Raw genomic sequence first — 14,984 nt, 5'->3', positions numbered from 1 at the left:
ACAGCAGAGATCTTCAATGTTACAAAGTATTATGTGGCTGAGCTGTTTTTTTTTTTTTTTGTTCAAACTTATGTCATGGGCACTGCAGCGCAGGCCTTTGGTATGGGCTTCTCACTTCACTGTTGAGTGTCAACTTCCTTCTGTTAATAATGCCTTACTATTATAAACTCTAGTTTGTGTGCCAGTGTGAGTACAAGCAAAAGATCGGGTATCCATGCACAAGAGCTGGGCACAGCTATCCCCCTCTAGTGCTTACTTCGGTTCACTGGCGCAAATGTGAAAGAATAGACCGACTCAGCCATTACGTGGTAGCGATCAACGAAGCTGACATAATTTGGCAAGCAACGCGATGTTTTTTCAAGAACGCACACACAGGTAGTAGCTTACAATGACGTCACACAGCACTGACTCCAGTTTCACGTGTTCCACTTCAGGGAATTGATTGGCACTGACATCACTGCCACCTGCGCGCACCAAAGAAGGCAGCCCTCGCAATCGATCACCAATTGCTTCGCTTGTGTCCGTAGTGGACGTCTTTGCTTTGGTTGCTCCGGTGCCGGATTTCGTCACCGAGTCAGTAGTAGTAGTATCAGCGCTTTTACGTTCCGCTCGCACCAGTTGCACCGAAGGTTTTTCGCCACTTCGTAAAAACTCCTCTTGCATCCGCATCAGTTCTTCATCCGTTTCCCCTCGCTTAGGACGGCGAATTAAACCGGTATCCATCTTTGCGGTAGAGATATTCGCGCAGAGCAAGCGGACAAGGGCGTACGGTTTCACTTGTTATATCCAACGTAAACCGCACGGCACTGAATGAACATTCTTCTTCAACTAAGCGGTGAAGTATGCATTACTGCATTCATGCCAGTCATGGCAAGAACGTCTTAGCACAGTTACAGTACAGTAGTCGCTGGCTGAGAGCCCGTTGTTGATATATCACACATCGCACAACACATGTGCAAACATGCGCGCGCGCTGGAATGACAACCAATACTGATCTTAACCAATGCCAACTGTGTATTACAAGCAGCTAAACACCTATTGGTCAGAAGGTTGTCACGTGGGACAAACTAGGAATTCAGCTAGTCAGTAGTTTATTATGTTTATTTCCTTGCGATACTATAATAAATCTGAAATAATTGGAAAGTAGTACGAGTTCTTAGAACACTAATAATGGCTAACTGTTGTCTTGTTTATTACCGCGGCCTTGTCATCGCGAGACATGACTCTGCTGTATGTGGTGACTCTGGCACATGTGACCAATTTCGCTTTTGAAAAGCTGGGAGAAGTTTGAGCATGGAGTGCAAACCCGCGGATTAGGGTGCGTAGTGCGTACTAGAATGCAATGGTGAGCGCCTTGAGCATATCCGATATTGAAAAAGATAAAAAGGCGCCATTTAATGACGCCAGATATTAAGGTGGAAAGCAGCCCTCCTGCGGTGGAGCTGTGCCGAGCAGTACTAAGGCGCGAGACACAATTCGCGCAATTAGCCTACCGGACGAAGGGATCAATTTTAAGTGGCACGCCGCTGCACCGAGTGGCGCCAAAATTGCAGTTTTCAATCGTGTGACACGTGACGTGTGTATTGAGGTTCTTCAGCTCTCTGCCGATGTACTGGGAATCTAGCAGTGATGCATGATTCCGAAACTTCGACTCTATCTACATGGTGGCAGTGCTCACTTTATTCACAAGGGTTGTGCAGTACCATGTAAAATGTTTTGTAGTTCACTGCATTTTGAATCGAATTAGGTATAGGTTTTTTTAATATTTTTCCAAATTCGGTTCCATATATTTGTGCACAGGTTTGCAATGCCATTGTCTAGTGTACTATGGTGATTTCAAAACACAACTTTCATGGCGTGAGTGAAATTTTCACCATTTGCACAGGGTTGGTATGATGCGTTTTCCTTTGTGTGTCTTTTAAATCTTCATTTAGATATGTGACAAAAAATGACAAGCTGAGCTTTTTTGTTTTAGGAGAGCTGTACGTGTCATTTTCAGCGATATTTGCTGTGCTTTCTTTTGTGCATTTTTGCCCCTCCTGCTAGGACCATACTGTAAATAAATATAAATAAAAAGAGAACAGCACACTGTTCAGACTCCAAAATTCATGGTGGGAGTGAAACATAAGAAATGCTCTGAGTTGAGGCCATCACAATTTGCATGGGGTGGGGATGTTGTATTGTTCATGTATACGACGGCAAGATCACAAGCTGAGCTTGTCCGTTTTTGATTGAGAGCTGTGAAAAAAATCACAACGGCACACAGCTACTAGAGAATACTTAATTTTAATAGAAATGCATACAGATGAAGAAAAAAACAGAACATCACAAAGACTAGCGTCAAGCATTCTTTCAGCCTGATTGAAAGATGTAATGGAGGTCGCATCACATATCTTTGTTATTCTGAATTCATTGCCTAAATCGAAGCGATAACATTGCAGTGATATGCAGCAAACGTTAGAGGAATTAGTTCATTGGGGTGCACATTACACTGTTGCTGGAATATGCAAAGGTTTGAGCCGCCGCGGTGGCTGAGTTGTTATGGCGCTCGGCTGCCGGCCCGAAAGACGCGGGTTCGATCCCGGCCGCGGCGGTCGAATTTCGATGGAGGCGAAATTCTAGAGGTCCGTGTAGTGTGCGATGTCAGTGCACGTTAAAGAACCCCAGGTGGTCGAAATTTCCGGAGCCCTTCACTACGGCGTCTCTCATAGCCTGAGTTGCTTTGGGACGTTAAGCCACCCTAAATCAAATCAAATCAAGCAAAAGTTTGCAGACTTTGATGACCTTTTTAAGCCAGTAACCAGATATAGGCCAACGATCAAGACTAACTTGCTTTGCTAACCGGATGAGTGGAGCAGAGGCAATGCATAACCATGCCCCAAATTGTGAGAGGCAGCTATGACAGTTCAAATTTCTGCTCCTTTAAATGTCCACCCAGCAGGTGCACATCAGCAGCAACATTTGCTGGGGAGGATGGCGGCCAGAGTGCAGCGTGGTCGTGCAGTGACCATTTTGCGCGTCAAGGACGATGGTGGCTTTGAGCTCGATTTGGACATATTGAGACGTGTACTGCTTGCTGAGCACGCGAGGGACATGCCTGTTGTTGCGATTTCAATGGCCGGAGGGCATCGCACGGGGAAGTCGCTCCATCTGGATTTCCTCCTGCACTACCTACGCAACAGCTGTCCAAATGACTGGCTTGAAAGCTGTGTGGCTGGACTGGATGACTTCAGCTGGAGCGGAAACTTTGAAGGTCAAACAGTGGGTGTCTTAGTGTGGGATGAAGTTTTCCAGGTCAGTTAGTTTGCTCAGCATTTCAGCTGCAGTCTTACTGACATGCTTCTTCTGCAGGTTACCATGCCAGATGGCCGAACAGTGGCTGTGCTTTTAATGGACACACAGGGTGGTTTTCATGGCCATCATACAGCCAAAGGATGTGCAGCATTTCTCACTTTGAGTGCGATGTTGAGCTCGGTTTTGATCTATAATCTTTGGCAGAACATTTGAGAAGAAGACCTACAGCACCTGTGGCTTATTGCAGAGTATGGCCAACTGGCTGCAAAGGTGTGTGTGCAGTTGAAGTTGTTGTTCAGGCTATCCCATTCTCACTACTATGACCCATGCAATGCAGGACATCACGCCTTTCCAGAAGCCTTTCCAGAAGCTCGTCTTTCTCGTGCGTGACTGGTATTACCCTCTCAGTGCGCCGTACGGTCCAAATGGAGGTCTGGATGTCTTGCACCAGCGGCTGAAGGCTCCAGTGGTGCAGACAACGGAAATGCGGATCGTGCGGGAACACATCGACGCTTGCTTTAAAAGAAAAGGCTGCTTTCTGCTTCCTTACCCATGGCGTGAGGTGCGTTGGAGCTTTTCAACGGGCACCCTTTAACTTGGTGCTTGTGCGCAGATGACGACGGATCCATCACTTCGGGGCCGCCTTTCCTGCCTCAGCACCACATTCAGGGAACAGCTACAAAAGCTGGTACGTTCCATCCTGGCTCCACAAAACCTCTTGGTCAAGGTGGTCAATGGCCGCGCGATCACGTGCCAGGAACTGACGACCTACTTTCAGGTATATTGGTGTCTTGTTGTCTACGTACTCTCATCAGCCACACCCACAGGTCTGCACCATGGCATTCAGTAACAACATACTGCCTAAGCCTATATGCCTGCCAGAGGTAAGAAGGGAGAGATTTCCCATCCAGCAGCCTGCACTAGACTGGCCTTTGTTCCCAGGCGACCGGTGTTGCCGACAATGTGATTGCCACCGTGGCTGCCCTTGGGCGTTACGTGTGCCACATGAATGAGGTAAGTGCTTCAGTGTCCCAACGAGTTGTTTTTTTAGCCCAGCACCAATCGGTGCATGCAGCACATTGGCAGATACAATTCCCACCGTAGCCTTCTGTTGCTGACCAGTGATCACAAAATGCAACGTGTACTTGCTCTAGAACTGTTTGATCGCGCACCGAAGTTGGGTGGCATGGAGTTGTCAGAAGCATACCGGACCTATGTCTCCAAGGCATGTTCCTTTCTTTAATGTATCATACTCTATCTATGCTCCCTTCCCTGTTGCTGAGGCTACCCAAAGCTAGGTGCTCATGCGTATGAAAGATATGTGCAGTTACACTCTGTGACAGCTTTTCCAGGCGGTGCAACAGAAGCGACACATTTGAAACATGCCCTTTCGTTCTATGCAGTGGAATATATTCCTCCGTTGCAGTGAATAGTTTTTCTTCAAACGCGGCGTATTTGTAACAGTGGTTATTTAAGGCATATTTCTAACATGACTGCACATGAATCTGCGACATACCGATTGCGCACTCTGTACTCATTTCTGCACAAAGCTTGGAATACAGATCTTGCTGTCAGCATGTTCCGAGTAGGTACCACTTTATGACCAAAATGCTTATTGCCACTGCGAGGAAGCTGAGTGATAGAAAAGGGTGCACGACTGTGCGACTTCCGCCCAGTGCACAATGACTCGTCCCTCTTTGTTTTGAGAGCTGTTGAGGGAAGTATAGGAACAGTTTTGTTAAAAAAATTGTTTCATTTTCCTTTGAACTTTAAAGATAGAATGCCTTTGTCAAAATCGGAGACTTGAAATGCTTCATTTTGGTGAATAATTAGGTAATTTTCGATTTGTCGCAAATTTGAAACATTGGGTGACCTGCCGCGGTGGTTCAGTGGTAAGGGCGCTTGGCTACTGATCCGGGGTACCAGGGTTCGAAACCGACCGCGGCGGCTGCGTTTACGATGGAGGCGAAAGAGGCGCCTGTGTGCTGTGGGATGTCCGTACACGTTAAAGATCCCCAGGTGGTCGAAATTATCCTGGAGCCCTCCTCTATGGCATCTCTTTCTTCCTTCTTTCAATCCCTCCTTTATGCCTTTCCTTACAAACTATTTTCTTCTTGACTTTCAATGTTGAAAGTTGGCATCTGTGTTAGAAATATGCCTTAAGGACTACGGACATCTAATTTTAGTAGCGTTTTCTTCTTCAAATGATACGTTAGACATTAGAATACATGGATCACAGTGTAGTATTTGTCGACAAGTGCTAAATAATTTATAATTTAATTTCTTCTCTCATGCTGTTTAACAATGGCTGTGACGTGTAATTAGCCTTTAGGTCACATAAGGTCCAAAAAAAAAATGCAATATAAACACTGCTATGTAGTGACGATCACTACAACACTTAAACCAGCCTGCTTCAAGAGCTGGAATGACAGAAAACAATATATCAGCAGTTATATTGCCGTTTTGGTTTGGTTGATGAAACCAAAACCCAAACAGCATCAAGAAGAAATTCAGTTATAAATTATTTAGCAGTCGTAGGCGAATGTCACATGGTGATTCATGGATATTAATGCCTAATGCATCATTTGAAAGAAAAACATGAAAGGAGAAATTTGTGGTACACTAATAACAGCAAGACGGGACTATATTCTGTTCTGCAAGAATAGAGGACATGTTTCGGCTACATAGTTTCCACCCTTTTGCCAGACAAGTTGCCGCTAAGTATAACAACATGCACCAAAGGTTGCATAGAAGATGCGAGATAGGCCTAGCTGCTAACACGTTTGTGTGTTCTGTGCTGTTGCAGGTGATTGACCAAGTGTTCACCAGATATACCAACAACACTGATGAGAAAGCCAGCCTGGCTGCCATGATGCAGTATGTGATTTCTCATGACAGGCATGTCAGCAGTCACTGTGGCTCCATCTGGTGTGTGCCTCCCTGGCAGCCACTGTAGGTGTGCCACCAACTTTCATTAATTCAGTTTGGTCTTCACTGCTTGCATGACATGCACTGGATCCGGGACCCAATTCTTCCGAAACATTGCCATTTTTGTGGTAGTAGCCCGCCTTTTATCTGGAGTGCGGGATGGTGTTTGTGTCAGTAATTGGTATTTTGTGCTGTCATTTTGGCAATCGTTTAGTATGTCAGAGCAATGGTGTGAGGACACTTCCTTGGGGTAGTTGGTTCATTTTGATGGGTTAAATGTAACGCAAAAGACGGAGGAGCACACCAAAGATGAGAAGACAGGTGGAATTTTAGCGTCCTCTCATCTGTATAGCGTTTCGTCAAAGTTGGAAAGTTGGAAATTGAGCAAAGAGGTAAAAGAAAGTAAACGACGTAACAGGTGCAAAATGACGCAAATGTAAGTCCACTTGGACTACCAGCCCATCCTGTTTCAGGCAATAGCACCTCCATCTACAGGGGCAGAATTCTAGGAACTTGTGGCGAGCAGCATTTATTACACAAGCTGTGCCAAACAAGCCATGGTCCAATAGGCTTGCACTGCTCGCTTTGTGAAAGAGGGTTTGAAAAGCATGGCAGAAGGGGGTCTCTCAGACCGGTTGGCTGGGTGGTCACTGATGTACATTTAAATGATATCATGTAAACGGTCGGGATCACCTGCACAGCTTTTGCCGACATTTCTTCTGAAAACATGACATTTCTACGAGACTTCTGAGTCAATGGGATGTCGGAAACAAGATTTCATAGTCATGGCTTGTAACTGCTACGAATAAAGCATTTGTTACAATTTTAGCACAGGTGTTTGCCGTTTCGTATAATTTCAAAACTACTACAATGTTTAAATGTTTTGAGGGGCAAAGAAAGGTACGCTAACTTTCTCACTCTCAGTGGACACTGCACTGTGAGAGATGGCATGTTGGGAGGCTGTAGTGAGGGGCTCTGGATTAACTTTGACCACCAGGAATTCTTCAGTACGCAATGCTTGCAACACAGCACACTGGAGTTTTTTTTGCATTTCGCCTCCATCAAAATGTGGTCATCACGGATTCAGTAGCTGAATGTCGTGATCGCCAAGCCACTCTGGTGGGTTCGCGTGCGAGTGCATCTGCAGAAATGAAGATGCCGCCCCTCCGCCTATGTGGTGCTGAGATGTCACTTTCACATTGCACTGTTGTAGCAACTACCTAGGTCGTTCTACTCTGTTTGCTTCTGCTTGTGCCTTTATTATACAGTAAAAAACTGGAGAGGACACTTAAGCACCGCCCTAAAGGTATGACGAGACAGCATTCATGGGTTAATGGCCGTACATGCAGAATTGGTCATTCTCGACTTTACATTTATAGATCCCCGGCAGTCCTCGTACCACACCTGGCGCAGCGGTGCAGCGGTTAAGCGGTGCGCCACTGCCCTGCAATGGCAGCTACTGCCACCTGTAGAACTTAAAAAGAGATGCAGGTTGATCTTCCCGATCAACCTCTTGCAACCAATCAATAATTCAAATGCCACCTGTCGCGGTGGGCAGTTTGCTCATAATCCGGTATGCAGGTTGTGATGATGTCACAAGTTCATGTGACCTAGGTGGCCCACATGCTTCGTAGGTTGCTTCTCCGGGGATTTTTCGCAGATTTTCCGCTCACAGCCAATGACACCGATGACTATGCCGGGTGTTATGTGACAAGGGGCCCTTAACACTATTGCATTAAAATCGTGTTCTTTAGCTCTCTTCTTCGAGGCACACAATAATTTGGCGTAGGACGGGTAGCGGACAGGTACTTGAAGATGGACGTATGACGCTTTGTGAAACACAGGAACTTTTAAATTTCAGCAACAGTACACAAACAGGCGTGCACACACAAGTAACAGACAGCTCTTTTTCAGCTACTGAAGCTGACACATTAAGCAACTCTTGAGCTCACTGCTTGCACTTCAGAACTTCTCGTCGGCAGGAGTCCGTCTACTTCGTTGAACAGAACCAAAGAGTTACACACAGCATCATTTTTTATAAACCCGTGCGTCTGTTCCGTTGTGCTTGCACGAGCACATTCGCATGGGCATCCACCTTCGAGTATGTTCGAGAAAAGTCTTATCCTTTTTTTCCTGATGGGCGTGCTGAAAATGCCCAGTGTTGACCAGAACGGCCTTACATGTACCTTGCCACTTGCAATGCCCGATTGCCAGTTTTAAACTGTGCTGCTCTCCTTGTATTCTTTAGCATTACTTTAGTTTTCCTCATACTAAATTTTAATCCTGCCATTGTTCTTTGTGAAAAAAATGAAGTTGTTACATGTTAAAACACGCTGCGTATGCATCCAAGTTCTGTACTTGCTGTACTGTAATATGACTCCCAGAACTCGTATTGCTTGAGATAAGTGCATATTTGTATCTTTGTAGTATTTTCTTTAAAATGTTACGAGCATGGAAAAACTGAAGTCCTGCAATATCTTCAAGTTATGAGGGGCAAATTTAACGTCCCATATAACTGCACATCAGCTGTGAGGGATGCTGTAGTGGAGCACTCTGGATCGATTTTTAACATCTGGGGCTCTCAAACATCCACTGATGTCTCACAGCACATGGCTGTGTTTTGCACTTCGTCACCGTCGAAATGTGGCCACAATGAGGAGCATTTGCTCCGCTAACGGCTTAGAAAGGAAATAAAAACATACGCATGGTAAACAATGGAGGAACATTTATTGGCCATTGTGTAAACAAACAGCCAACAGAAATGCACTTGTGATAAATAACTAGGCTCAGATCATATATAGTGTAACTCAACCACATGGATTTACTAACCGTGACTGGATATGCTGCGTACAGCCTCAACCGCAAGCAACAACACGACATGCAAATTGAGCAACCCACAGCAGATGTTTCAAGCCAAATGTGCGTGTGCCAAAATGACAGTGAAGAGTGAAGAAGTCTTTACAGCCAGCCTGCACAGTAAACCTATCACTGGCCAGAAATTTCATTCCAGTTAAATGAGTTTTTCTGTAAAGCAATATGCACAACAAAACATTCTTAGGCTGTCATGACGCATGGTCGTCATATAACAAGCTGTTTCAAAAGCACTTTTGTTACAATGCTGGCTAGTTTAATTTCAGAAAAATGCATTCAGAAACAAAACTCATTCAAGTAAAATGGCATTTAGCTGGCTATGTGTGACGCAGGCATAATGTGCTAAAAATGAGTTGACAGCCACACACTGTATCTGCCATGCAACTTGTGCAAATATAGCTCTGCATTCTCTGTTGTTTGCATAGCTTCCGTCAGAAGAAAAAGCTTCTACTATAATCTCACTTGCATGCTGTGACCTGGCTTTGCATTTAAGCCGGTCACTACTTGTAAATCAATTTGCTAACATTGACAAAAGCAGGCAAGTAGTCTCACATGCACATAGTTAGGGCACATATTTGATGTGAGCACATAGTAAACAAAGAGTTTATACAGCCTAAAAAAATCAATGCATAACTACACACTTGAAGCTTTCGAAAAGATGCAGTCTTGAAATGGCTAGAAAATGCTCTCACTGCAAGGGCTTCTAGTGTTGGCTAAGACAACATAAGGCACAATTTTCTTTGACGAGGCAACCTCCCGAGCACACATCTTTCGTCCTGGCGTAAAAGAACCAATCTCTCTGGGCTGTGAATGTTAGAACATTCAGAAACGCTTACCGCAAAGCCAGAATCTGATCTTTTCTTAGCCAACTAATTGAAACCGTGCTTTTCATACGGGCCATCACAAATTCAAAATTACAAATGGGGGCACAAATATGTGATATGTAGCAAGCAGGAGAACTCCCACAAGTTGAACAATGCTTGTGTACACCGAATTCATTTCACAGTACCATAATAGAACCTCTCAGTTTTCTATTGCAAGCATTTGACCGCTACTGAGTGGAAACTGACTTGACAGAAAACCTCGCAATCAGTTGGAAGCAGCATATTTACATAGGAAAGCAAGACTATACTATTACATTCAACCAAACATGCTTGTAAGAGTGCATAGCCAGGCACTTTTATGTACAAATCAAAATACTTCCATTAAATCGAACCCTAACAATCAAATTGCAACAGCTGCATCATGAACTGAAGATGTCATCCAGCAGCTCTGGGAATCTTAGAACCGTTTTCTCCAGTAAGTGGCTCAAAAAACAAACATGCAAAAGTTGTAAATATAAATAAAGAAAATTAGCAGTTATAACAAAATGGGAATTGTATGCAAGAATGAACCAGACACCTTGTATCTTACATGAGTACTTTTGCAATGCAAGCGCATAAGTACTGAAACCATAAGCGTAAACGTTACTGGTTGCAAACTTTGGTGCACAGTAATGCACAACTACTACTGCAGCCAAGGCAGCAAACAAGTGCTTCTGCACTTATGCACACATTAAGGTAGGTATTACATGAATACCTTTATATACATATTTTTAATATTGCGTGTGTACAGAGAGGGGGCACCTTCATATTGCACCAATAGCCTTTTATGGATAAAACGCGCCTTTAAATCACCGTAAATTCAGAGTTTCCAAGCATGCAGACACAATAGCTACGAGAGCGTGCCTCTCGAATAAAGCTATGCAAAACCATTTCTTTCAGCGCCTGGGTACTGCACACAGATGAACCACAGGCAAATCCTTCCAACAATTAAGGACTAAAGCTGCAACAATGACTAAGAACTCAACAATAAAAAAATTCTGCAAATACCGACATCTTCAGGTGCATTCCAAAAGCATATACTAGTTATGGTTATGACTTATTGCTACTGAAACTTAAGCCACTTAATACGGTTCTACAGCACTCTGGCAAAGAATTATGTCAAGTTCTGCACATGCAGCCAAGGGTGCTGAAACTTGTCAGGTACGCATTTCTAGGCACCCTCTGTGGCGCAAGCTTTAGAGCATGTGAGGAGTTAAAACACTACAACATATAAAATGAACACAAAAGGAAATATGTATGCAGTAGAAGATTAAAGCACACAGCCCAGGAACAAAAAAAATTTTTCACCTGGTGTGTTATTAAACAGAAGCAAACTAGAAATTTTGTGGTGGCTATAATACAAATTTAACCTTGAGAAAACTTGCCAAGAATTTATGATCTCTCAAGGGCTTAAAATATGTTAGAAATGGAAGCTCGTCAAATGTGGTTACTTCATCAGTTGAAAGATTTGAGGTAATCGTGGGAGATTACAAGAGGTTAAAACTAAGTGTCAAGAAATCTACTTTTATCGGCGCGCTGTGTGCAGCCACATATGAATATACTTATTTCAGCATGAGTGCATTTACAATGAAGAAAACTAAAATTGTAAAAATAAAAAGACACATGCATCACACGCAAAATCACAAGGCAGAATAAGAATCGCCTCATGCTCACACACACCATCAGAAAAAAAAAAAAAAAAATGCTGGAATGAGCAAACTTTTGTGCAGCAGTGTCTTCGGGAGAGACACTTTTTTCCGCAGATCACATTTTCTGCCATTCTCTTCTTTCCATACAAGACAGAAAATGGCACTGCTTTCAACACCGCCAACACCAGCACCAAGGTAGGAGGTGATGCAAGAAAGTTCTGTGATCTTGTGAATGTCCGTAGAACGGCAAAATGTGCCAACTATTTTGGCTCGAGTCCAAAATTATTGTCTTGCAACACATCTCAGTAATGCACACAAGTCTTTGCTGGTGCACTGTGAAACAAGCCACGTAATGACCAACGAGTTTTAAACCGTACTGAAGACTCATCCTTGTATGTCGTCACAGGTCATCACAAATGTGAAGGCTAACATGAGAAGAAAAAAAAAAAAACCATGCAAAGAATGGCATTTCAAGACTATTGTGCGAAGATTTCCTTGTGAAAACTAGAACATGATGATACACAAAGTTCTTTCTGAACAATGCTCACACTTGTGAATGCTTTTCAATGCCAGAGTATACTATAGCAGCATCCAGTGTCTTATTATGCCTATGTTTGACCTTCACTCAAAAAACAGTGAGAAAACTTGATATTGTACTAAACTTCTCGGGTCTCGTAAAAATGTACAAACTCTCAGCTCAAAATACTGTACAACTCTCATGAAAATGAATGAACTAGTGACGCAGGTTCAGTAAAATGGGCACGACTAAAACACTGTTCGATATCACCATTTTGCTATGATACACACTAAGGTAATATCTCGCATAGCAAATGCGAATTTGAGCTCCTAAAGAGAACAAACAATTTTCAACTAATGACACAGGTTTAGTAAAATAAACACGACTAAAACACTGTTCGACATCACCATTTTGCAATGATACACACTAAGGTATTATTTCGCACAGCAAATGCGAATTTGAGCTCCTAAAGAGACCAAAAACAATTTTCAACTGTCTCGAACTCGTAGGAGTCATTCTGCATGACCTTATCAGCTCTCGGCAGCATGAGAGAAAAGCACAAACAAAAAGACGGGATGACTTTTAGCAGCGCTAACTGAATGCACACTTACTGGGAGCAACTTACTTGTACATCACCTAAAATTATTACATCAATATCTACGTACGTCTACACACTGTGTCTGAGATCAGGACTTCCTAGCAAAATGTGAGCAGCTTCCATTCCATTCTGAAAAAGACATGACCTGCACCAAGATTCTCCAGAATCAGCAGGCCACAACCTTGGCACTACTGTTAACAGCTAGCAAATCCACACCTCAAAGACCATATGCTACTGTGCGTATAACGACTACACTAGAATCTCATTGTGCGCAGAAAATAACTTTGTGCGACTGCATTTTGTGGTACGACAAACAGTGCTAGTACAAGTAAAAAAAGATGCGGCTACTAAGCACTGACTGCACAGCCAAAATGCGACTTGACAAGAAATAAGCTCGCATATGAATGCTGCGATGCAAAAGGCTAAAGGGCAGCATACAAAGCACCAGCGCAAAAGCGTAGGCAATAAAATTAAAAAGAAGACTTGCAGTACACCTTTCAGTACAAGCAGCAAGGAACTATTCAGTTAAGCTCTCAAGTTTAGAGGTTTGAACAGCCAGACAAGGGTGTTTCTCTTGAGAAGTTTAGAGGTTAAAACACCCATTTCTCTTGAGGAGTTTAGAGGTTAAAACACCCATTTCTCTTTAGTTTAGAGGTTAAAACACCCATTTCTCTTGAGGAGTTTAAAGGTTAAAACACCCAGACATGGGTGTTTCTCCAGGAAACAAGCAAAGGAAGACAAATCTGTCAGCCCACTACACTCCAAGGAGTTTCCTTCTGAAGAAAACTGACAAGTTTACAAACTGCATAAAAATAATAGCAGGCACGTAAACTCAACGACCATGTCATTGCATACCACTGCAATAACAGTACAAGCAAAAATCATTGCAGTTCTCATTTTAGGAGGCGGTAACCTGTTTAACAGCAACTGTGAAGCAGTCAACGTGGCACGTCACCGTGGAACTGTGTGGTTCTGACCACTGATGTAAACCTCTAAGGTCCAAGTGGCAAAGCGACTTTGCTAGGCAAATGCAGAGTGAAATTATGTCTTGGCGAGCACATTTGTGCAGTGACAATGTCTAACAGTGTATCATGCTTGCTACTTCGAGCTTCAAGTGCGAGCGTCGAAGCGCAAGTCTTACCCCCCATACAAAGTCGGTTGCTATATCACAAAGATGCAGCATGCGTTAATGACCTTCACACGATAAAAGACAGACTGACATGGTCACACAATTGCTACTTGCGTTCCATAGCACCCGTCTTCTAACTCATTCTAAGGCATACCACATTTCAAAAGCTCCAGCCAAAGTAAAGTTCAGACTCCCACGCAACGATGCCGCTATCACACCGGAAGATGTAGGTGCGATCTATCTTCTGCTGAGCAAAGCTGTTAGCACAGTGTGATAGTCTCTTCAGAGCCATCCAACAGTGCCACCATCTTCAGCCTGAGCGAAGCAATGTACTTCGGCTTATTGGTAAACTGTGTCCACTGCGAAGTGAGAAATTGCATGCTGGTGAAGTGTGCTGGGTGCTGTGGTGTCACTGTTGTCGGCCCGTGCTGTGCTTGTACGTCGGCCGGTGAAACGTGTTGGATGTCATAGTGTCATTGCCATCAACCTGTGCTGTGTTTGCTCGTCTCGAAGCAGCCCTTTCGAAAGAATGGTGCAAATTCCCACATGTGCTGTTTGCAGAGGCCCTGGACGCTTCGGTGCAGCGGACAGGAGAGGTCGCGGCGACAGATGTTGACGAGTTCAATCAGGTACACCTCCAGCATCTTCCGGCGCTCCTCCACGAGCCGCTGCGACTTGTTGCCAAAGAGCAGCTTTGGTGGGAAGTAGGGTAACGTCACCTGCCATTGAAAAAGTGAAACAAAACGAAACATGCAACAAGACAGCGTAGACAAATTGCCCACACTAATGAAGAGAGCATAAGCTAAGATTCAGGAGCAAGTAAAAACAACAACAAAAGATTTGCGTATGTACTAACTACATTGTAGTAATTAAATACGCTACAAGGTCTGAATTTATTTTTGTTCACAAGTTTAAAAAAGAAAGATACCTCAGACTGCCTGTTCCGAAACAAAGATATCAAGATGAGCATAGTGAAGAGATGCCATCCAGCTTTAAGGTGCCATATAAAGGTATGTTTCAGCATTTTGGCTGAATAAGGTCATTTCAACAAAACAACAAAAACTTGTCTACAAATCAGCATGTCGAACCATCTTGGCTAACCACTAGACATAATAAAAAAGACTGCTGGCTTCGG

General features: G+C 43.7%; 4 protein-coding genes across 7 annotated transcripts in view; 2 read left to right on the top strand and 2 right to left on the bottom strand.

Annotated features, from left to right (window-relative positions):
• Positions 1-991, bottom strand: part of LOC144104719 (RNA polymerase II-associated protein 1) — a 37,926-nt gene extending 36,935 nt beyond the window's left edge. For all 3 annotated transcript variants that reach the window (XR_013308623.1, XR_013308622.1, XM_077637877.1), the window contains exon 1: positions 388-991. Coding sequence is in view for 1 of the 3 variants with exons in the window: in XM_077637877.1 (XP_077494003.1) it covers positions 388-723 (336 nt within the window). In the remaining 2 variants the exon portion in view is untranslated. The remainder of the gene's footprint in view (positions 1-387) is intronic.
• Positions 992-2,815: 1,824 nt separating this feature from the next.
• LOC144105682 (atlastin-2-like) lies at positions 2,816-4,380 on the top strand. The gene is made up of 2 exons (XM_077638790.1): positions 2,816-4,072; positions 4,122-4,380. Exons 1-2 carry the CDS (start codon positions 3,908-3,910, stop codon positions 4,305-4,307), a joined length of 351 nt encoding a protein of 116 aa, XP_077494916.1. The 5' UTR covers positions 2,816-3,907; the 3' UTR covers positions 4,308-4,380.
• On the top strand, positions 2,974-3,889 carry LOC144103759 (atlastin-1-like). The gene is made up of 4 exons (XM_077636413.1): positions 2,974-3,294; positions 3,352-3,457; positions 3,542-3,564; positions 3,632-3,889. Exons 1-4 carry the CDS (start codon positions 2,974-2,976, stop codon positions 3,887-3,889), a joined length of 708 nt encoding a protein of 235 aa, XP_077492539.1.
• A 4,550-nt stretch (positions 4,381-8,930) lies between the features above and the next one.
• The window catches only part of Klp98A (kinesin-like protein 98A), a 48,867-nt gene continuing 42,813 nt past the window's right edge, over positions 8,931-14,984 (bottom strand). Inside the window, exon 36 of one of the 2 annotated variants that reach the window (XM_077637876.1) lies at positions 8,931-14,568. In XM_077637876.1, the coding sequence (XP_077494002.1) occupies positions 14,332-14,568 (237 nt within the window). In that variant the 3' untranslated portion in view covers positions 8,931-14,331. The remainder of the gene's footprint in view (positions 14,569-14,984) is intronic. The other variant, XM_077637875.1, reaches the window with a different exon arrangement.

Source organism: Amblyomma americanum, chromosome 9, assembly GCF_052857255.1.
Source record: "Amblyomma americanum isolate KBUSLIRL-KWMA chromosome 9, ASM5285725v1, whole genome shotgun sequence".
Lineage (NCBI taxonomy): Eukaryota > Metazoa > Arthropoda > Arachnida > Ixodida > Ixodidae > Amblyomma > Amblyomma americanum.
The sequence above is the reverse complement of the archived record's forward strand: the minus strand, read 5'-3'. Positions and strand labels throughout refer to the sequence as shown.

What these genes read in the sequence shown, in the direction of transcription:
- LOC144103759 (XM_077636413.1), top strand. Translation starts at nt 2,974, where the DNA reads ATGGCGGCCAGAGTGCAGCGTGGTCGTGCAGTGACCATTTTGCGCGTC. An exon ending in TGCAGCATTTCTCACTTTGA is followed by an intron (nt 3,458 to 3,541) that starts GTGCGATGTTGA and finishes GGCTTATTGCAG; the next exon opens with AGTATGGCCAACTGGCTGCA. An exon ending in ATGGCCAACTGGCTGCAAAG is followed by an intron (nt 3,565 to 3,631) that starts GTGTGTGTGCAG and finishes CATGCAATGCAG; the next exon opens with GACATCACGCCTTTCCAGAA.
- LOC144105682 (XM_077638790.1), top strand. Translation starts at nt 3,908, where the DNA reads ATGACGACGGATCCATCACTTCGGGGCCGCCTTTCCTGCCTCAGCACC. An exon ending in AACTGACGACCTACTTTCAG is followed by an intron (nt 4,073 to 4,121) that starts GTATATTGGTGT and finishes CCACACCCACAG; the next exon opens with GTCTGCACCATGGCATTCAG.